This window comes from Phaethon lepturus, unplaced genomic scaffold, assembly GCF_000687285.1.
Source record: "Phaethon lepturus isolate BGI_N335 unplaced genomic scaffold, ASM68728v1 scaffold52726, whole genome shotgun sequence".
Taxonomy (NCBI): domain Eukaryota; kingdom Metazoa; phylum Chordata; class Aves; order Phaethontiformes; family Phaethontidae; genus Phaethon; species Phaethon lepturus.
Window position 1 is genome coordinate 40,024 of NW_010545165.1, and position 21,805 is coordinate 61,828.

At 42.4% G+C, this 21,805-nt stretch overlaps 1 protein-coding gene across 1 annotated transcript in view; it reads left to right on the top strand.

Annotated features, from left to right (window-relative positions):
• The window catches only part of ARHGAP20 (Rho GTPase activating protein 20), a 50,559-nt gene extending 30,683 nt beyond the window's left edge, over positions 1 to 19,876 (top strand). Inside the window, exons 6-14 of the mRNA XM_010288865.1 lie at positions 605 to 682; positions 4,624 to 4,690; positions 6,616 to 6,798; positions 11,288 to 11,466; positions 14,411 to 14,572; positions 15,389 to 15,498; positions 16,463 to 16,652; positions 17,137 to 17,248; positions 18,816 to 19,876. Coding sequence (XP_010287167.1) covers positions 605 to 682; positions 4,624 to 4,690; positions 6,616 to 6,798; positions 11,288 to 11,466; positions 14,411 to 14,572; positions 15,389 to 15,498; positions 16,463 to 16,652; positions 17,137 to 17,248; positions 18,816 to 19,876 — 2,142 coding nt within the window. The remainder of the gene's footprint in view (positions 1 to 604; positions 683 to 4,623; positions 4,691 to 6,615; positions 6,799 to 11,287; positions 11,467 to 14,410; positions 14,573 to 15,388; positions 15,499 to 16,462; positions 16,653 to 17,136; positions 17,249 to 18,815) is intronic.
• Positions 19,877 to 21,805: the final 1,929 nt, after the last annotated feature.

Here is a 21,805-nt window from a genome sequence, read left to right on the forward strand (position 1 = left end):
AGAGGTAGCATTTTAACTGGATGAAAGATTACCAACAGGAAGTGTTTCTGGTATTAAGCCAAATCTAGCTTTGAGAAGTCTATATAGAAACTGGCAAAGGATATAGAGATGAACTGTGTGCAGTATTTTCTTACCAGGGAGATTTTCAATAGAAAAGGATGGAAATGATTAACAATTGATAAGAGAACCTCTTACTTCACTGAAGAACTCATTTTTTCCAAAGGAAGCTTGTATGTTTTTAAATTGATCAAACCATTAAGTTTCCCTCATGCAGTGTCTGAAGTGCAGTTAGTGGCTGTGTCTTTTTGCATATTTTAATGTGGAGGTCTTGTCCCCAGTAGTAATGGCACTCTCCTGTCCAATGGAGCTGTTGGGGAAGTGGGGAGCAAATACAGAAAGTGTGTGACAAAACAGAGGAATCAAACCTCGGTCTCAGGCAGCTGCGTCTTTATCTATGTAGTATAACTTATATATCAAGTAAAATTTTAACAAGATACTTTCCATTTTTCAGCAATGAATTATGCAGAGCTATTGCACTTCAGATACTCTTTGCAAATCCAAATTTTTAATGCTACTTTCCCCTTCTCTTTTTTTCTCTTCACAGTCAAAAACCCTAAGTGTAACCAACATTGATACGGCAAATGATGTAATTCTCATGGCCCTGCAGCAGCTGGGAATTAACGTAAGTCCTTGCACCAGTATTAGTGAGTCTTTTTGTAGTCATTTTAATAATCAAATCTTCTCTTGCACTTTTTCCAAGTTTTAGGATATGAACATTAATTAAATCCTTTATCATAGCAATTCAGTGTTGTTGAAATGAAGCAAAAGTGCCTAGCTAATATATAGGCCTCCAGAGATCAAGAGCCTTAAAAGTTTTGAGTAAGTCTCTCATCCCTGTAAGGGATCCATCATGTTTAAAATTCTTTTAAATCTGTTTTGCTGATGCCTAAGAGGAGATATCTTGACACAAGAAGTGAGAGTTTGATACAGCTCCTTTTGCATACTTCAATGTGAACAGGAACTGACCGGCTTGTTAGCTGTTTTCAAAATGTGCAAACATGCATGATCAGCTGTGTCCCCAGATTACAAGTACAAGCACTGGTCTCAAGTGTCCAAATCAGACACTCTAAATATCCATGGACCTTTAGTGTCATGTGAGATATGAATGTAACTGAGTGATTGCATAGAATCTGAATGTACCCAATTTAAGCAATAGCCTGAAACTGTTTTGGAAGAAGGCTTTTACAAGACTTACGACAATGCAGGATAGTGCACCAAGTAGATGCAGTGATTCCTAGTAGATCAAGTACTGCCTCAACTGGCTCCCTTTGCTCTAAACCAGACAAGGTGGTGCTTCAGGTGTAGTAATGAATCAGTGCCAAGGACAAGAATTCTGGCTCCCTTATTCTGCTTTTCTCATTGTTTCACAATGTGACTCCAGCCAACACCAACCAACAGCTCCTGGATGACAGCTTTTTAACTGGCTTGTTCAGTCTGCTGCATGGGTAGCAAGATTTTAAAAAATGTCTTAGTCTTGTGTGTACATTGATCTCATTGCATGGAATCTGACAAGACTTTTCGTACCACACCTCTGAATGCGATGAGTTAAATATGACAAAATGCCACTCTTGTGCTTCCCTGGGGCTTCCAAAGACACCCGGCAAAAGTTAGAGTAACCTCAGAATTTGCCTTCCCTGACATTCATTATCCCTAATTTATACAGGCTTTTAATGCATCCAGAGGCCTATTCTGCTAGCTTGTTATTTCATAGGTACAAGAATTTCTGTCTTTCTGTCTTGTTATGGCTCAGACATCCCCTTTACACCAGGGCTGGGGCTCTGGCCCAAGCTCAGGATCCAGCAGTCTATCCAATTAAGGTAGCTCTGGAGTTGATAGAGGGACTGCAAGGTGAAGGGGATAGGAAGTGAGTTAAAATCCATCCCATTGTCTACCCCAGTCTGCAGTAAAAATCGAAAGACTTCTGTATTACAACTGCAAGTCTTTACTATGATGTGTTTCATTTTTACCCGTTTGATGGGTGTCACCTGCATTTCCTTATTTTGTCTACAGGAAAAACAGGAAAATGGTAGTACTGGAAGAGAATATTTTGTTTGAGATGAGCAGGAGGAGGAGCTGGTTAGGTTTCAGATTTGTGTTATTTTGTATGTATCACAATCAAGCCTTTCCTTCTCTTTACAGTTTTATTTTGAGTGGAAAAAGAATGAAAGCCATCTGAAAGATGTAAAATCTTGCCTGCAGTATTATTTTCCCAAGTGATAAACCACATTTTTTCACTGCATCTTCATAGCATAAAGCCTTTTTCATTAGAGGCATATCATAAGATTAGCAATAAAATCAAACAAGCTAAATAAATTAAGCTGTAGTCTGCATATCAATCAAACACCCAACCCCCTCGTAGGATTGTTCTGACTGCAAGGAAGCTTTTCCTTATGCGCTGTCTCGAGGTTTTTTATTTATGTCCAGAGAGAACCACTTGAAAGGAGCTCTACGACTTTTCAATGGCAATTATAAAAACTACATTTCACATGTTGTGTGATTAATGGGGCTATTACTTTGGCTGAGTTCACTCTGGTTTAACGCATCAGGGTTTTCCCCTCTGTGGTTTGTCTGGTAAAATGACAACTAGTTTGTGCAAAATGGCATTGATCATCTGTTTCAAATTACCAACTGGGGCAGAAAGAAGGGCCTTGGGTTTCCCAGCTCCCTAAGTACACTTGCTGATTTTTCTGGGACAGTCACATTTATACTGACAAATGGCCTCATAAAGCCCATAGAGGACAACATTTGCAATTGAGAGATGAGCAGTCTGCCTCCTGAAACTGCGCTTACTAGCTCTTCCCTTTTCCTTGCTTCCCCTTCACAGCAACAAACCCTTTCATATATATATATTTAAAAGGAAAAGTAAATACCCTTTCTTGTGCTCCTCAGCTGTATTTATTTGCTCCTGGCTGCTTGCCCTGAGGCATCAGAGATGTCTCCAAAGCCTATTTATTTTCCTTCTGCCCCCTGCTAGCTAACTTAACAGCAGTGCTGATATGAGCCAGAAAGCTCTGTCAGTCAGAGCGCAAACTGCGAAGGCTTTATTGGGTGTATCAGCATTACACTGGGTGTGTGCAGCAAGTAGAAAGGGTCTCAAGACCTTTGGGGACACTGGGTGAAGGTCCAGACAATGCAGGATAGTAGGCAAATCTGTTTAAAAGGATGTAGGAATTAGTTTTAGAGAAAACTTTTAGATTTTAATTATCCTGATTTAGCAGTGTCACTGGAAAGGGATTTAAGGTATAATAGATGACTTTTCATACAGTGTGTTTATCCACTTACTGTTACCTTTTGTCCTGAGAGTGGTTTATATTAAATGTCATTCTTTTTATTACTATTGTCTCACCATCATATTTGAAATAATGTACTATCTCCTTCTTCAATTAAATTGCAACATTGACTTGTATATTTATGCTAAAGGCAATATTTACAATTTGCTTTCAAATCAGCGGTTTTACACAGCTTTTCCCAAGGATGTTCACATTCTCCAATCCTTTGGAAATTGTCTCCTTTTATGTAAATTGATCCTCTTCACTGTAAATTTTAGAAGAGGGCTCAGCAGTCTTAAAGTCCCATCCAGTGCTCCCAAGCCCTTCCACAAAAACGGGCTGCACAAAAGAGCCAACAGTAGCCCTGTGGGGAGATTTTGGGGCAGCGTTGAGGGCCAGGAGCCCCTTGGGTGCCATCCCCGCCTTGGCACCATCAGCGCGGGCTTAGGTCTTCGGCGAAGGTGCTCTTGCCCTGCTCTCCGGTGCAGGGCACGGGATGCTGCCGGCTGGCAAGCCTGAGCTTCTCCTGCTTGCAGGGGACGTAGAGAAGCTGGGAAGATGGTGGAGCAGGGGTCTCAAGCGTGAAGCTGGGTATGCCTGTGTGCCAGAGCCTGATGCGATTACCCTGATACTCAGGATGGAGCTGAAAGGTCACCTTAGCCCAAACGAACTGCCCGCTGTCTGCCACAGGCTCTGCCACAGGCCGCCGCTGCGTGCTGCTTATCCGTAATCCCTCTGAGGGATCAGACCTCTCTCTCCTTGGGGCTGGCTGCAGCTCAGCGCCCATGGGGAGAGGTGGGGCACAGAGGCGCTGGGTGCCAGGAGCAGCACCTGGGGCCAGAGGTCCCCTCCATGCTGGCGGCTGCCTCATTTCCAGCCTCCTGGGAGCGGGGAGGCATGCGGGCCAGGGACCGACTCAGCCGCGTGGCATGGGGGCTGCCATGGCTAGTGTGTTGATCTGGCCTTAAAAGCAATCCTGAGTCATGGCAGGCTGTGACCTCCATCCTTCTGCCTCCAGGAGCAGTGAAAGAACTGGGGCAAATCTCCCCCTTTTCCTCTAGAAATGTTGGGCTCCAGCCCCGCTCGCTGCACACAGCTGGACCCTGGTCACACAAGCCACATGGCACGTGACAGACACAATTCAGAAGCTTTGCTGGTGGCAAATTTGGGCACTGCAAAAGTAAATGGGGTTCCTTTGATCCTGCTGGCAAGGTGCAGTTTATCCTGATGTTGTGGAAACCTAACACAAACCTGTTAATGGCTGGCAAACTTATTCTTAATTTTGGTTTTAAAGGGCTCTGAAAAAGACTACAAGCTGTGGGTGATTTCAGGAAGAGAAGATGCTCCTTACCCTCTTATTGGTAAGTTCGTGACATGGTTTTGTTTTTCAACATTCACTCAGTTTTTAGTGCTGAAGGAAGCAAGACATACAGAGAAGACTGAAATGCAGTTTCCTCTTTTGTTTTTCCTGTTTTTTCTCTTACTTCCCTGTCATGCAAGTTTGCCTATTTGGGGAGCTAGTCATACACTGGTCCTTTGTTTTGAAGAGCAATTGTGTCTGCTTGTGTCACTAAGAGGTTGAAAAAGTTCATTTCTTTCTGCCCCAATTTTGTTGCATGAGTTCAGTCTTTCTACAGAGTCAGCCTCTCCACTCAGTCACCTCCTCTCCTGGAGCCAGTCCAGCTCTACCATATTTTTTCCTACACTTCTATAGCATTTTTTACTCCCCTCCTCAGCAAAACTCAGCAGATTTTTGAGAAATGTTCTGTTCTCCCACAACTCAAGTAAGTCAACTGATTTCCAGTCCTGTATTTCTCTTACTGGCTGACAGCTCCCCTCTGATTAGAAGCAAATTATTGCTTATTCACTTTCTGAAATGCTTTTCAAAACATTTCCTGTCCAGGAATCAACCCAAAGCTCAGAAGTGATTGGATGGAGTGATTTGATTTTGGCCCATGATTCACTGAGAACAAATCCCTTCCTGTTATTAAGAACCTTTCCCCGTAGAAGCCCGGCATTATTTGTGCTATATAAGAGTTCACAAGATGATTAGAACAAGAAAAATGGGTGGATTTTCTTTTTCTCCTGCAAATCTAGCCCCAGTAAATCTTAACATTCCTTCTTAAAGCAGCCTTAGCTATAAATGCTTTGCTGGAGTCAGACAACATTAATATTTATAAAATGTCTAATTTGTGCACCTTATAGACAGTGCAAACTGTTTTGTCTTTGAAACATACCAGACTTTGCCTTTCTGACTATTACGTGTGGCTTCTTCAGATAAAATCACAGCCACGTTTTTAAATGTAGAACCAGAGAATTCAGAAATGGGAGACTTTTCTAGTTGACTGACTCTCTCTCACTGCAAATTCAGGTTACAATCATTGGAAAAGAAGAATCTGATATTAAAGTGATGCTGTTCTTGATATTTATAAAGTTTATCAGATAAGACCTGCTTTTATCATAGGTAGACATCAGAAGCAGCATTCAACTCTGCTTCGGCTTCACACTACCTATAATCTCAAATAATGTCTCTTCCACTATCAGTGTTCAAGTCTAAGTGCAAGTTAACTAAAACCTCTTAACATTGCACCCATATTTAATATCTTTCAACTGCCAGGTCTTTAGACAAGTCCAAAAAATATCTTTCTGGTGGCATTTTTGAAAGCTTTTCAAGAATTGAATTGCCTCTGTGTAGTCCCCAAAGATGCTGGTTAATGCCAAGCGTAGCTCATTTGCATTAGCCCTGTGATTAACATTTCCTTCCTGTTTCAGCTTCAGACAGGAACCGTAATTGTGTCTCGTTTGACTGAGCTGATGGCTGTTGCATGGAGAGGGAGGGAAGATCACTTTCACAATGGATTTTTGGGTCTTGCATGCTCAGCAAAAATTTGGCAGATGACTGCTCCCAAAATCTCATTTATTACCAGAACCATATGAGCAACCAGTACCTAAACTTTCAGTGTCTCAATTAAAGCAGTAGAAAGAATAAACACTGAATTCAAAAATAGTCACTTGTATTTTTTCTGATGGGCTTTTATGTGATACAGCTTTAATAGGTCTGATTTTACTTCTATGTCTGTTTAACTACACTGAACACAGTAACTCCATGTCTGCCAGTGTATGATTTATGCCAGTGTAAATATGCAGAAAAGCGTCAAGTCTGAGCTTACTGAGAGAGAAATTGCTGCGGGCCAGCACGCAAAATCTGCTTTTCCTCCAAGGCAGATGGAGTTTTGCAAGTTTCCAGTCAATCCAACACAGATTATTATGACTTATCTTTGAACAGGACATGAATATCCCTTCGGAATTAAAATGAGCCACATTCGCGACGCTATGCCCCATGGATCAAAGCACTGCGCCTGCCCCAGGCAGCTTCAGGGGTCCTTCCTGACGGAGCAGCTGCCCCAGGAGCTGCAGTGCCAGTTTGTGCTGAAGCCAAGCCGCCTCGCTGCGTGCCAGCAGCTGAACGGTACGTCGCCCCGCTCGCCCCGGCATCGTCCACCCACAGCCTGGCTCCCTCCCTGGCTCTGCTACAGAAAGCAAACGTGCTAGGATGGAGGGGGTGGTGGAAGGCGAAGCGGAGCGCGCAGATGTACCTTCCAGCTGCAGGGGGGATTGGGCAATGGAGCTTTCCCTGATTTGAGTGTGCTGTTCTATGTGTGTCATCTTTGTAAGTTACATTTTGACAAGCTGCCTGTCAAATGATTGTTCTAAAACCAGCAAAAGAAAGACAAGATCTCTCCCCTGCAATTTTTTGTACGTCTATTAGCTGAGCTTCTCTCTGCAGCCCTTGCCGTGCTCTGTAGCAAGGCAGGCTGGTTTTACGGTTCAGGAGTCAAGGCTTGACTTCGGCACAGAATTCGCATGCTACGTTTGGCAGCATCCTTTATCTCAACAAGGTACTTAGGAGTACACACCAGCCTCACTGGGACCCTCACGTGGCAAAGCCTAGACATGTACCTAGATGAAGGGAGCCAATACAACTTCTTTATTTCAGTTCTCTTTGAGTAAAATGAAGACAGTATTATTTTCTTCTGCCTTTGGGCTTGATGCTGCAAAAATATGAGGACCTGGTCTCTTTTTTGCACTCCATTGTCAATGATACCACAACTGCTTACTGCTCACGAGTAGAACAAATGAGGAGATCTTCACAGGACTGGGGCATTAGACTAAAAATTCTGTATGGCAAGGATGCATCCCATGGTGTGTTTTTATTGTGCTTGACACACTGGAATCCCACAGTGTGTTTTTATTGTGCTTAACACACTGGCATACTCAGCTCAGTTAGGAGCTCTGCCCTACTTCACCGTTGATGACCATATAATAATAAAAATCAAATGCACATTGTTATCCTGTGCACTCCCCAAAAGCTAAGATCTCACACAATATATGAATAGAATCCATTTGTAATGTTTTTAGAGATTAAATATAGTGAGGCTATACCAGTGTCTATTACAAATTATTCTGGAAATTGATTGCATTTTATATAGATTAATTTCCTTTCCATATGCCTTCATTCCCCCCCCCCTTCCCAGTAATTTCTATCGTATATTACTTCATGGCATATTTTAAGAATGAGGCAATCTAGCAAAGGGGTGTAATTAGGTTTACAGGCCCCGCTTGGCAGCTGACGTTGACTGGCAAGAGAAAATAGAAATGCAAATCAGGCCTGTAAAGTTCTAATGCAGATGTGTTGTCAGCGGTGCTGTGCAAGCCGCAGGAGGGGAGGCGAGGCCGGCTTTGGGGCAGCAGAAGCCTGGGGCAGCCTGCGAGTCATGCACAGGGGCTGCGCTAAGTGGGAGAAAGAGGCTTTTAGTCCGTCCACCTTTCCTACTTTCGTCAGACAAAATCTTTTAAAGTGATGTATAGGTCTGGCTGCTTGCAAACCAGATTATCTTGCATAGAGTGCTGTTCGCTGTGTTCTTCCTAACTCCTTCTCACTTATTTCCATTTTGGAAAATGGTGAAGGGTACCTGTGTGCAAGCCAAGGCTATGATCTGGCTTCGGGCTCATCTTCAGATCAGCAAGCCAAAATCTGTGTTGTTGTTAGGAAATTACTAGGCACACCACCACATACACGGCAAATTTACAGGGAGCGCAGTCTGTAGCCACATTTCACTGCCATACATGCTGTGCTGTCCTCCCTCCCTTCACTTCCCTGCACCGATGCCACTGTGCTGGACACGCTGTCCCTTCTGGAGGCAGCAAGGGGTAGCCGCCCAGTTGTACCAGCATGCACCATGGTTAGGCGGCATTGTAGGTGTTGACAGGCAGACATGACTGACAGCTGGCCGTCATGTCAAATAAGTAGCTGTGTGGACACCAACTGTGGTGGTGTAGTTGCATCAGCTGTCCTGGCAGGATGGTTAAAAAAAGTACAGAAGAATTTACTGTGTGGAAGAACTGGAGTGTTTCTGTTGCCTCTTCTGCAGCCTTTCAGCACGTAACAGGAATGGTCACCTACCAGTTAAACATAGCCATTAAGTAATGCTCATGAGCACATGTCTAAAAAATATTGTAAATACTGATTTGCTTAAAGTTGAACTTGAAAGAACCGACTGCTGTCGGTGGCTAGTCTGTAATGCAAATTATTATTTAATCGTCTGTTAAAAGGAAGCAAAATTTCAACAAGTTGGTCTCAATACAGAAAGGAGGTCTTTGAAAACTGTTTGACAACAGTTAGGGGTTTGATCAGAAAGGATGCTATGTTGTTAAAAAGATCTGAGGTTTTATTTAGAAGTTTCTGATTAGTTTGCAAGAAGAGGAAATACCACTTGCATGGCTGGGGCACTACCTATGAATAGAAATTCCCTGCATGTAAAATATGAGCAGAATATGGCACAGATGGTTGCTGTGAGCTCTGAGCAAGATCTGCAACCAAAGAAGTATTGTTTTTTTCAGATTCTGGCCTAGAATAATCCACTAGAGCAAGGCCCTGATGTTTTTGTTTGGAAGTACTTCTGCAGAGCAATAATTGGCATCTGTCTTGGCTGAGAGGAGGCTGGGCTTCTCCTAGTGTTGTAACACTGCACAGGTTCAAGAAAAGAAAGTGTACATCCTCCCCTTCTCATCTGCTCTTTTACCTTAAGACTTCTCACCCCCTTTAGAAAAGAGAATATGAAAAGGACGGGTTTTCCTGTTGTTCAGTGAATGTTATTTTTTTAAATGACATGGCGTTTCATTGCCATACATCAGTTGCTGGTTTCTGCCCTGGTATGTTGAAGAACACTAATTACAATTTCCTTCCTGTCCCAGGAGAGAGCTGCAGTTAATCACAATTACCCCTTGCTCACATTGTTAGTTTGGGCCATAGCTTTCAAGAGTGGAGCAAACAGTGAGAGACTTAAGAAAAGTTCCTAATTTTAAGACTCATTTTTTCCACTTCTGCTATTCCTTCTTCTCCAAAATAGCATTTCTTCTTAATTTTTACTTCCACTGAGATCTACAGGGTTGCCAGAAAAAAACTCCAATATGTATTTGCCATTGTGTGAATAGAACTCCAAGTGAAGCAAACCATATTCATGTGCTAATAAAGAAAAATTGCCATTTTGAAAGTTATAGGTTAGTTATGCTCTCCCAAAACATGATGTGTCAAGTAAAGCCTTAGACACTGACAAGCTTATATTTCATGAAGCTTTGAACTGCTTAAAATGTATACCCGCCTTATTATTTTTTATTAAAATAATTTTTCATCAGGCTTCCACATTCATATGTTCATATTTAGAGTTAACTGTAACTTTTCATCCTGTAAGCTAATGAAAAGACTTACACCCATTCCCAAAGGAAGCATGATCTAAAATGGAATGATGTATAACAAAAATCACTATTTGGGATAAAACCCAAGTATAGTAAAGTATAGGAGAGAAAAATCTGGTATTATACCACAGTCCTTACTTCTGCAAGTCTTGCTTCTACCCTCTGCCCTGCACAACAGCGGAAAGCAAAATGTTTGACCAGGTGGAAGAACCAGCTAATAGAAACGTGCACAGGGTAGGTAAGCTACTAAATCAAAGCTGGCTGGCTTTGAAAACATCTAGAAAAGGAAAAATACATCAGAATAAGTTTTTTCTGGTTATCACTTTCATCATAAACAGTCTCAACCCACCCTTACCAGTGGCCCATGCTGTTAAAAAGCATTTACCCTGGCTGATGTTGAGAAAGGTCATATGAAAAAAAAACCTTTTTGTATCCCAATACCAGTATTTCCTTCTCTGTGCACTGCAAATGAGAGCTTCAGTTAGTGATACTCTTTAGATATCTCATGAAATACATTAAAATAAATGAAGACAAACAGAGCCCATCACTGTGTTAGCAGCATGCTGAAATGCCATCTGGAAGGCGTTGATTAAAGGGCAGGCACGGTCCCTGGGCCATGGTCAGCAAAAGCCTGGAGCGAGGGCACTAATGATACACTTGCTTTGTGGAGAAGAGAGCAAAGGAGTCTTTTCCTGTCTGAAAATGGCTCACCCCATTAGTTGATTCTCTGGTGTTACTTGTGGGAAGAGCTGGTGCTCTCTCACATTGCCCCGGGGAACTAGGATGCCTCCAGACAGCAAGCCAAGGTGAGGGCAGTGGTGTTGATGTGTTGTTTTTTTCCAAAGAAGGTCTGTGGTTTTGCACCTGTGGATGGGAAATGAGTTATTTAGCACAGTCCAGCTCCGTGTGAAGTCATCAGGCTGAGGCTTACCATCCCACACAGGGTAAGTGCTGACGCTGTGGTCCAGCAGTGCAGTGCAGATCCTGGTGATCCTCTTAAGAGCATGGGTAAGGCACCACATTCTCCACACACACACACAAGCACAGGTATGTGCGTGGTGGATTAGGCTGAGCCGGATGCCAAGGAGTTGGTTGAGTTCATGACATTTTTTCCTTTGAAACCATAGCAACGACCACAAAACAAATACTGGAATTAGAATTGAAATGCATTTCTTCTAATAAACACCTTTCTCTTTTCCCAGACTTAAGCCAAAAGTCATTTAAAAGGAAAAGATCTATCATAAATTGGGCTTTTTGGCGTGGCCCAGGCACTCACTTGGACAATGCAGCCCTCTCCTCAACATCTGCTGCTCCTGGGAAGCTCTTTGGCCTCTTGCTAACAGCCATCTGTGAAGATGACAACCTGCCCAAACCCCTCTTGGTGAGTCCTAGGCTCAAGGCTGGCTCTTACAGTGGTGGAATTTCTTTGCGTAGTGAATGAGAACATGGGGACACTTTGTAATTGGGACGCTGAAATTACCCAAGCAGAGAAACCAGAAGGAAACCTCATTTGTGGTTCTCAGCAAGAACTTTGGTTTTTAACATATGCTGTGGTCAGGCCTGGTTAATACCAAACAGCCTGAGAAATGTCTGTGTTTGATCTGCTGCTCTGGGCTATTTCTTCTTCATAGCCCATGCTATAAGGCTGGTTCCCTAATCCTCACCTACACAGTGTAAATAAATGCTACATTCACACATACTTTTTAAGCCACTCCCAACTGTGTAATATCTCCAGCTCCACGAATGTGGCATCTGCTGTCCCATTATAGGCAGCCCATGCCTGCATACAGAGGCTGCCTGCCCTTACGGAGACAGTTTCAGAGCCGTTCTCAGAGGCATCCCAGGGCAGCCAAGCACTCTGGGTCCTCGTTTTTGATCTGACAGCACCACTGCAAAACTGGGTGGGAAGGCAGAGGCTGCAGAAGTGCCTTGGCATCTTTGCATCCTCTCCCGAGGGATTGCTCTCAAAACCAGTCCAGGAACATGAAAAAGATTGTCCTAGAAGCCCATTCCTAGGCATAAATAAGGCAGATGTGTGTGTGGTTTTCAGCCAGGACTGAGGACTGCCCTGTTGTACATGCAGCAATTGAAATGTTTAGAGAGTGGGAGTGAGCCCCGCAGGATTGGGCCCCTCATCCTAACAGCCCGACCTTTGGCTGGAACAACTTGCCAGAACCCCAGTGAAATCAGTGGGGTTGCAGCAGTTTACAGGAAGAGGTGGTTTGTCTCCTAAGGTTGTGCTTGATGTGCTGCTTTATCACTGCCTGAACAGTGAATCATACCAGGGCTTTTCAGGTCTTTTAATAGTGTGGGTTTGTTATTTTCTTTTGAGGGAGAAGCATGCATTTTTATAATTTAGGATATTTCAATACACTCTCCAGAGCTGGACTCTGTAAGAACCGGTCCCTCATTCTCTCTGTTTCAGACATGAGCCAATGCTGCATTTCAGAAATTTCTCCAAAACATAAAACATTAGTAAATTTTTATCTGAAAAAACCCCAAAGTTACTAAGCATAGAATAACATCTTGTTAGACTTTGTGCTTTGAATCTTAAACACTGTGTTTATGCCACAAAATATAACTTACTTTTGATTTCATGGAGAATCTCTGGAGAACGGAACACTGCATCTGAGGGACTGTGTGGGATATACCTGCAAGAGAAGGAAAGCATCAGGGATGAATGCTGCAGGCGTGTTTGATATCTCTGCTTCAGAGCTTCAAACTTGCTTTCACATCTGGAGGGCTCTCTTTTAGCCATTGCTGCACTGAATTGTCTTAACACCATTAGCTTCATTGATGTAATTTTGGCTGGGTTTACTATTTTAAGAGGACCTTCCCAGTTTTATCTTGTATTTTATTCAAAATATATTTTCAAAGTGTTTGTTCATGCGCTAAGATCCTGTGCTGTGGGGCTCAGCCTGTTTTGACAGCAGAGCTCTAAATCCCTCCAAGGAAAGTGGAAATGCTGACAGGAGTCCTGCTGCCATGAAGGTGCTCCTCTAAGCATCTGCGCTTACATGAATGGTTGACTTTCAACTTCTGAAAGAGTGGGAAAGAAATGCTAAAGAAGAAAAGTAAAAATAATAGTTTCCATTTGACTTATTTGCATTGCTGTGTGTTGGGAAGACCTACCTTACAGCCCAGACTGGGAAAGTCACCAAACCCCACTGCTTAGCCATTACTGTTATGGTAACTCTATTTAACGATGACGGACTCTCCCCCAGTGTCCCTTGTCTTGCCATTTCTTGTGATAACTCAGTCCTCAGATCGCTGTGTGCATGCACATAATCCCAGAGCCTGTCTGCACGCCTTTCCCCCTTGGAAGAGACAAACATGACAAATTCCACATCGCTTGGAGCAGGCCTGGGGAGAGGTGACCAGCATGTCTGAGAGATGACCCACAGGAGACAGCAGAGAATTAAGCAGCTGGAAAATATCATGTACATATTACCTCAGGAGAGGTCTCTGATTTCAGCATTTCCTTTTCTGCTCGTTTTCCTCTCTTATTTAGCAGAAGAAAACAGGCCCTCTTGTTATTTTAAAAGCTAGGCAAGAATCTGCTTGTTTTCACTTTCCTTTTAAATACCTCATATAGTGAGCTGCCTGCCTGTTTAGTCTTTTCAGCCTTTTCCTCCTCCTTTGAAGGAGCCAGAAGCCAAGCTTTAGCCTCCTCTGGGTGACCTCCCAGGGGGGAGAACCTTGCCCCAGAGGTGGTCCCACTAACAGCCCTGAGCTGCTTGCGGAGTGCGATACCACTCACAAAGAGTAAAAATCCTACTCTGATCTTCTGTAGAAGTGCAGATAGATATTAATAAAACAAAGCACTTTCCAGTTTAGATTAAAATCTCTTTTTTTTCAGACATCAGGCATGGAACAGAAGCCTTTGTCTCTGGCCGGTGGTAGTATTGAACACATTGCTGAGTAGTGAGGGTTTCGTATCTTCCTGCAGAGTGGTGTCTGGCTGAGGCCACTGCCAGATGCAGAGCTTTGGATTAGGTAGACCGCTCTCCTTCTCCCATACCACAGTGTTTATATATTTAAGTGACTTGGCTACAACTTGCACAGATCCTGGAAGATCATGCAGGTGGTTAGTGCTCAACAGCAGTAGCACGGTATGTCTGAGGTGATGTTTTCCAAAATCAGTGCCCCAGACCACAGCTTTGCTGTGAGGGTGAGGGTGAGCCATGACTTGTGTTTGATTTGTGAGCTTTTTTAGGACTCAGAGGTTTTCACCTGTGGCAAAAGTGGCAAAACTATATTTTAATGGCACTTAGACAATATAATATATTCCTGAGAAAGCCTCTCTGCCTTTTAATTTTGCTTAGGACATGCTTTCCCTCCTTTACCAAGAGGGCCCTTCCACCGAGGGTATTTTCAGACGCTCTGGAAGTGCAAAAACCTGCAAAGAGCTCAAGGAGAAGCTTGATTCGGGCGCTGAAGTGGACCTAGCCTGCGAATCCATATTTGTGACAGCGTCTTTGTTTAAGGTATGTGAAGAGCATTCCTTTCCCCATTTTTGAAGGAGAGAGTGCAGTGCAGATCCTGGGCACAAACAAATAGGACTTTTCCCCAGGGGCAGGCCCAGCAAGGACTTGGTGGGCTGAATTAAGAAGGATGGGCTAGCCCATTAAAATAATGAGAATCTCTAAAGGAGGCTACCACTGAATTAGGATGGGGAAGAGGACTAGCCAGCTTGTTTTGCTGCCAGAATTCCTGAGGTCTCAGTTACAACCTGGTCCTGTAACTTTCTTTATCACTACTTGAAGTCAATGAAATACTAGAAAGGCAGGTTGGCAGACTTGTTTCCTTACTCAGTAATGATCTACACTGCAGAACTTTGCAATTATATAGTGTTGCCCAAAATATTTGGATTAATTTTCCCATGGATTATCTTTTCTTACAGACTTTTACACTAAAAACAATGTTGCTTGTGCAAAAGGCATCCCAGGGCTTCAGTAAATTTTCAGCTACACGGAGAATCAACATATTTCTTTTCACATTTTATGTGGAAATCACATTCATGATTTTTTAGTTCAGTAATAGCAGATGAAGCATCCAAATACCTCTATTTTGACAGGAAAGGGTGAGCAAAGGGCAGGAAAATATTAACTTTAAGCATAATCCAAAGTACTTCCTTATCTCAGCTGATTTTCTGCTGGTTTTGGTTGCTGCGTGGAACAAGATGCTTGTCAGCTAGTGCTGTCCCACTGATACATCCTCTTGTATCTGCATTTCTTATTCCTACTCCCCCCACACTCCAGAACAGCTGTTCACGTGTTTTGTTCCTCTTTTCTCTTGATAAGGATTTTCTTCGCAACATCCCAGGCAGCATTTTGTCATCCCAGCTCTGTGATAAATGGATCTCTGTGATGGATCAAGGAAATAATGAAGAGAAGATAAAAAGCATACAAAGGTAGAGTTACTTCTATTCTTTGTATTCTTTTCCTATATATTTATATCACAGAATGCAGAATCTCAAATATTCAGCTTACAACTTACGATCAATTTAAAAAAAAAAGATGCTAAAAATATCTTTGTACATGACAGAGCATTCAAACTTACATATATACTTAAGCGATTGCCTGTATAGGACAATTTTCTGACTCTCTTTTGTCCTGCTTTTCTGCCTTTTGTGGGTACCTGCAAATAAATGAAATATCCTTTCATTAAAAAAATACATTTATACTATTTATAAAGATGCTGTCCGAGACGTGGATTTCTGACTAATACCAAATCCAAAATCATCGCAGGGAACTTGGGATCCTGGGTGAAAGGATAGCTGAAATCAATTCCTCATGTGTTCCCGCTCATTCATCTTAAATTTTAGTGACCATTGTGAAGCCAAGATGGAATTGTGAATGAAATACTGGAGCATAGTGACAAGGGAAGCCTCCACCCTTGCAGGTGATATAAAACAGAAAGTGTGCAAAGTTTACGTCATGGGAAACAGAGCTTTGTACACTAGCTGACCTCATGCGTGCTTACCTACATAGCTACTTCTGGCAACTAGATGGCATGGAGAGACCACTGAGCTGTTTGGTTGAGTGGATAGTGAATTATCAGGCAACTTATGTGAAATACAGTTTCATGTCATACATTGTACTTGGTTCATTAGTTTGACAGAATGTAATTTTAATTATCTGTTAGGGTGTTTTCTGTCCTCCCAGAAAACTGTTCAGAGATGTGTCACAGTGAGGGAAAGAAGCTGAGCCACACCACCTCTTTGACACACTCCCTGGTTTAATTAGTGGACCATGTTACCCTGCTTCTGTATTTTCGTTATCTTGACTTGTGTGTATCTATGGAAAATGTTATCTTCAAGGTTTTTCTTTTGTCCAGTCACTAAGTTGAAGAATTACATTTGTGTATGTTTTCAGGTTAATAGAGCAGCTCCCCAGAGCTAATGTTGTTCTTTTACGATACATCTTTGGAGTACTGCACGGTATAGAAATGCGATCTGAAGAGAACCAGATGAATGCATTTAATCTGGCTATCTGCATTGCACCTAGCCTGCTCTGGCCCCCTGCTTCCTCCACTCCTGATATAGAAAGTGAATTTGCAAAAAAGGTAAGAGACACTGCAATATAGTAAAAAAACAAACCAACCTTCATCCTGTTCAACCAGGCTGTTGGTTACAAATGTGAAAAGTCAGTACCTCTTCAGATCAGGGCTTGTCCTCTTATCGGGGCTCCAGAAATGTGCATTGATCTGTTCTCATAGCCTGCCTGGAAGAAGGGGAGAGAGATTGTAAAGCAATGCCCAGTGTATTAGCAAAGCTCTTCTGGAGATCAAAAAGATCTCCGGTTGTGGTGACCTTGGAACAAAACAGAGTAGAACTAGAAAAGTTATATACAAGGATGCATACTGAGACATTTAGCTGGGCCTGGCTGTTTTCCTCAGGCCCAGGAGATCAGGAGAGAAGTTTCTGGCTGTCAGGGGGCACATCACAGATGGGCAGTTTGCTGCTGTTCCTCATCTGTGTGGTAAGTTTGCCTTCAGTGAAATAATGGAAGATCTGACAGGACATCTCTCTCCCATCGCTCTGTTGCAGATTTCTAGTCTGGTACAGTTCCTCACTGAGAATTGCTGCAGGATTTTTGGAGAGGAAATTACCTCCCTCTTTGGAGAAATACTGATGACATGCAAGAGAGAGAACGGCTCAGGTAATATAGATGATGTTTTGACCCTGTTTGTTAGACAGCTAAATTCAGCCAGGCAAAAGATCAGTATATTTCACAGAAGAATGCTGTTCCTTCTTAATGTAGTGTTCCCAGATATGGCTGTTCTCTTTCCTTTGCCCAAAGTATTGGTGATAATCGCTGATCCAAATTATAATAGATCTGGACTGTACCACAAAATGCTTTCCCAAAGAATCCCTTGCTCTTATTCCAGTCATCTGAGCCACTATGTTAAAAAAAGAGGAGATGGGAAACAAAGAAAAAGAGAGAAAAATATCTGGAAAAGTTTAATCTCAAGTCTAGAATTTTTTCCCCAGCCTATGTTTTCCCAGAATATCGGGAAGTCAGTGATCAAAAATGGTTACAATACAACTGTCACACCATTATATTAGGTTGAAAGCATCTATTCTTCATTATCGAAAGAGAATGCTCTCCAGAGTTTCAATGGACATGCAGATTTTGCTCCTAGCACAGAAAAATCATGGAACTGGTGACTGAAAATGTCTGACAGGCTAGTTGGCAGAGCATTCCAGAATATCATTAATGCTCTTTTTCTCTCCATCCCTGTAATAGTGTTTATTTTGACTATAGTTTTGGGTCTCTCCTTAAAATGGTTCTAAAGCAGTAAAATAAATTGTGGCACAGCTGGCCTATACTGAAAGTGGTACGGCACTAGCTCTGGCACGCCAAACTGATTCAGTGTGTCCACCCCAAACTCCTCATGCTCTGCCTGCAGCAAAATTTTGTTAAATTCAGTGAAATTTGGCCTGCCCCCTCCCCGAGAGTGAAAGCACATGGGATCTGCTGTGCTGGGATGTGCAGGGTCTGAGAGCTCAGGCTCACGATGGGTTGCGGCAGCTGAGCAAGTTTTCAGGCATGCACTGAGGCATGGTGACTGCCCAGGCGTGAGCTCTGTCTGCTGCAAATGCGAGATAAGTCAGCTTAGCGTAGCCCAGAGCAAAAGAGATTTAATGTAATTCCACTTACTGCATATACAGAACAGGGAGCAGGTGTGCACCTCTCAGTGGAAATGAGGTGACTGTTTAAACTGAGACTAGAACTTTCTTCGTAGTGTTGCTTTTCAAAATACTAATTTCTGGAAGACCATGACAGTACGAAGTATGTCCTATTTTCTTCATTTGTCTAAAAGAAGGAAAGAAAGGTTAAAATGATGTTTTCAATACTCAATAATGAAAAGAAACATTCAATAAATTACTGATGTAATAGTCTATATGTAAATTATTGTTTACAGCTGGATTACCTACTACTAAGGTACCTCACTTAAAAAAGAAAACCCAAGCCACGAAAAACCCCTCACCCTTATTTGTGCCTTATCCTATGCTTCTTGACTGAACTGCAACTTAACACAGTTTTTCCATTTCAAAATTAGACAGTAATTTTTTCTGAAACTATTGACATTTATGCTTGAAGAATCTTTAAATGGTGAATGCTCCTGAAAGAAAAGGATACTTGCCAAAAAAAAAAAAATGCTGCTGCTTGTCAGCAGGGTGGTTTAGTCACTGATGTGTTAACACTTGGTTTGTCCTTGCAGATGCTGCCTCCCTCCATCTGAATGACTCTTCCTACGACAGCCTGGAAAATGAGGTGAATGATGAAGCTGACTCCTCTTCCAGTGACTGGATTAAGAACCGAGATCAGGATAACAGGAGCAGGGAGTCTGTCTTCACTCTGAGCGACGGTGATTCGGAGCAAACGGAGGTGGATGAAATCCAAAGTAAAACCAAATCGAAACAGTTGACAATTTCCGTTGACGTACACTGTAAGTTTTCATCACAAGAAAACTCGGAGAACGAGCCTCTCTGCTCCAATGCACTGGGCTTTTCTTCAGCAGCTACCTCAGGCACTCTCAAAACCTTGAGGAGACACAGGCGCTCCTCAGAGCCGGCAATTGGCCTCCTCGCCCCCAGCTTCGCCGGCATTGGCGACGGTCATGAGAAGGCAACACGCAAAGCCAGCTGTGATGCTGTCCTGTCTCATGAAGACGAAGACTATCTCCATCAGCTTCGGTCATTGCAGATGGAGGGGCAAAAGCTTATCAATCAGAGCTTGATTATAGGGATTAATGTTGGTAGAAGCAACAACACAAACCAAAACATTGAAAAGAAAGACTTGTCCCATTGCCTCCTATCTCCAATGCCAGAGGGATTAAATATTTGCTCAGGATTTAGCTCTTCTAGCCTGTCTTCTCCCGGGACATCTCCATCTGTGTCGTCAATGAGCTCTCTGGACAGTGCTTTCTCTCAGTTTTCAGACCATTCTGTGTTTACCCCAACTGAAACCTCCTCCCCTTTTGATAGCACTTTTCAGTCGCTAAAGAAACACAAAGACACTGCCGCTGAAGCGGATGATGACTATTTGGTTACACCCACCAAGGTGCCACCCTGTCCACAACCTACCCACACTTTGGCTGAGGGGGGCTTGGTGGAGCCCAAGAGCAGGCCATTGTCCCTGAAACCTACTGGTGGAGTCGACGGCTATGTGATTAAGCCTGACATTCAGCCGTTACCTCTGAAAGTCACAGGAAGAGACAGACTTCATGATCCAAGATCAAAGAGGAGGTCTAGAAGAGCATTACAGCAATCCAAAGTTTGAAGAGACTGACCGAAGCTTTTTGCGGAGGAATCTTGACACTTAAAATAAACACCATAAAGAAAATGCCTTTGCTGTTAATGTGTGTTCATTTTAAGTTTGATATGCAGGTTGTTCAAATTTGATTGAGCAGTCCCCAGATTCACAGGTTTTCTTTTTTCAGGAAACTGTCTGAGTAATGTTCGCACATAAAGCTTTGCAAGAACATTGTAAGAATAATAAAAATTGCAAAAACTAAGCAAACAGAAACCTTCCGAAAACCTGGACAGGTCCCAGGAGGTGACTAAGAGAAGCGCCCTGTTCTCTGAGCCTGCCAGGGCAGTGGGCTGCCTGCTGGGCCTCTCCCCTTGACCAGTTGTGTGTTGAGCCTTGCGGATGTGAGTCCCAGTCCCTCGTGATTTTGATGTAGCGTGCAAAGTCAGCATAGATTCCATAACTGTGGTATTATACTACTGTTCTGAAACCAATAGGTATTACCTTCATTGTCCTCCAAGGAGTAAGTGTATTGTTTTCTGTATGTTTATAAGGTATGTTCAATAGGTGTAGTTATTTCTTTCACACTGCAAAAGAAAGAAAAGAATAAACTCAAAAATATGTAAAGAGAAATGCTGAAGCTTGTAACTAACACCTCGCAAGTCTGTGTGTTTCATTTGTTGTGCTTCGTTGGCTGTTCTGTTCGTGTTTAAGTTGTGAATAGTTTCTTAACATTGCTGTAAATGGCATTATGTATTATTGCAAGCAGAACACATGTAATTTTATTATGCAGCATCTAAAACATCATATAATATATTAAAAGTAATGCATTACCTAAATGCTTTGAGTTTGTATAATATATCCCGATAAATTTTGCTATTATATATGTTCTGAAAAAAATGTGTATTTTTGTACTTGCAAAAACCTGCTGCTAATTTTACGAGTTCTGTTTTGTTGTTACAGCACTGGTATTGATGTGTATGCATTCAATGCTATATATTAAATATTATTTGTTATGTCATAAATTCGATTTATATTCTGTGTAATGTTTTTTTAGGTGTCAGTTCTACAAGCTATTGCTGAAGCAAAAGTCCCAGCAATGCCACTGCCAATCTTGCATGAGGATGGACTGCGGCATTTTTCCTCCTCTTTGGGTGGCATCATTCATACTGTATGTCATCATCCTGTTAACTTTTGTAAATTTTAGTAATATTCAAACAAGAATTCCTATCCTTTTGCTCTTCATCTAGAGAGATGAGGGTGTTTTCAGCTAATGGGAGGAAGTTAACAATATGGAGGTGCAGAGAGATCTTTTTGGGTAATAGATACCAGGGTTGGGAGCAAGGAAGGGAGGGGAGCAGGACACTAGATGAGAGCAAGATTTGTTCTTTAATATTAGCAGGATTATAGAGATAGCAAGAAGGAAATAAAACACATCTGGGCATGTGTGCATGCATACAGTGCTTCTGAAATTACACTGATTCATTCATTGCTTTCCATTTTCAAAAGCCCTCCCCTTCTCCAGTCAATACTGGCCAGTACTGGAGTTTCAGATCTGCTTAACCATGCTCTCGTCAAGGTGCTTACGCTCCTCAGTCACTACACAATCCTGAAAAACATTAACTCTGCCTAGTGCTCCAAGCCATTTCCAAGTATTATCAATCAGCACAAAAGGTTTTTAACTCTGTATCAAACACTCTCCAGCAGATCGGGGCTGGGAGGGGCGGGATGTGTGTTAACAAAGTTAGAAATATCCTTACTTGAAAATATAGAATCAGAGAGTTGTTATTTTGGGCTCTAATCCTGCAAATGTTGTATCTGTAAGCAGAGCTGCATTTGGGGAGACCCATGTAACGCAATAAACCACCATGTACTTAGAACTATACCAGCATCTATAATTGTGTGCAGGCTCAAAGACTTCAATTTGTTCTTTTTCATATTCACCTCTTTTAATAAAAA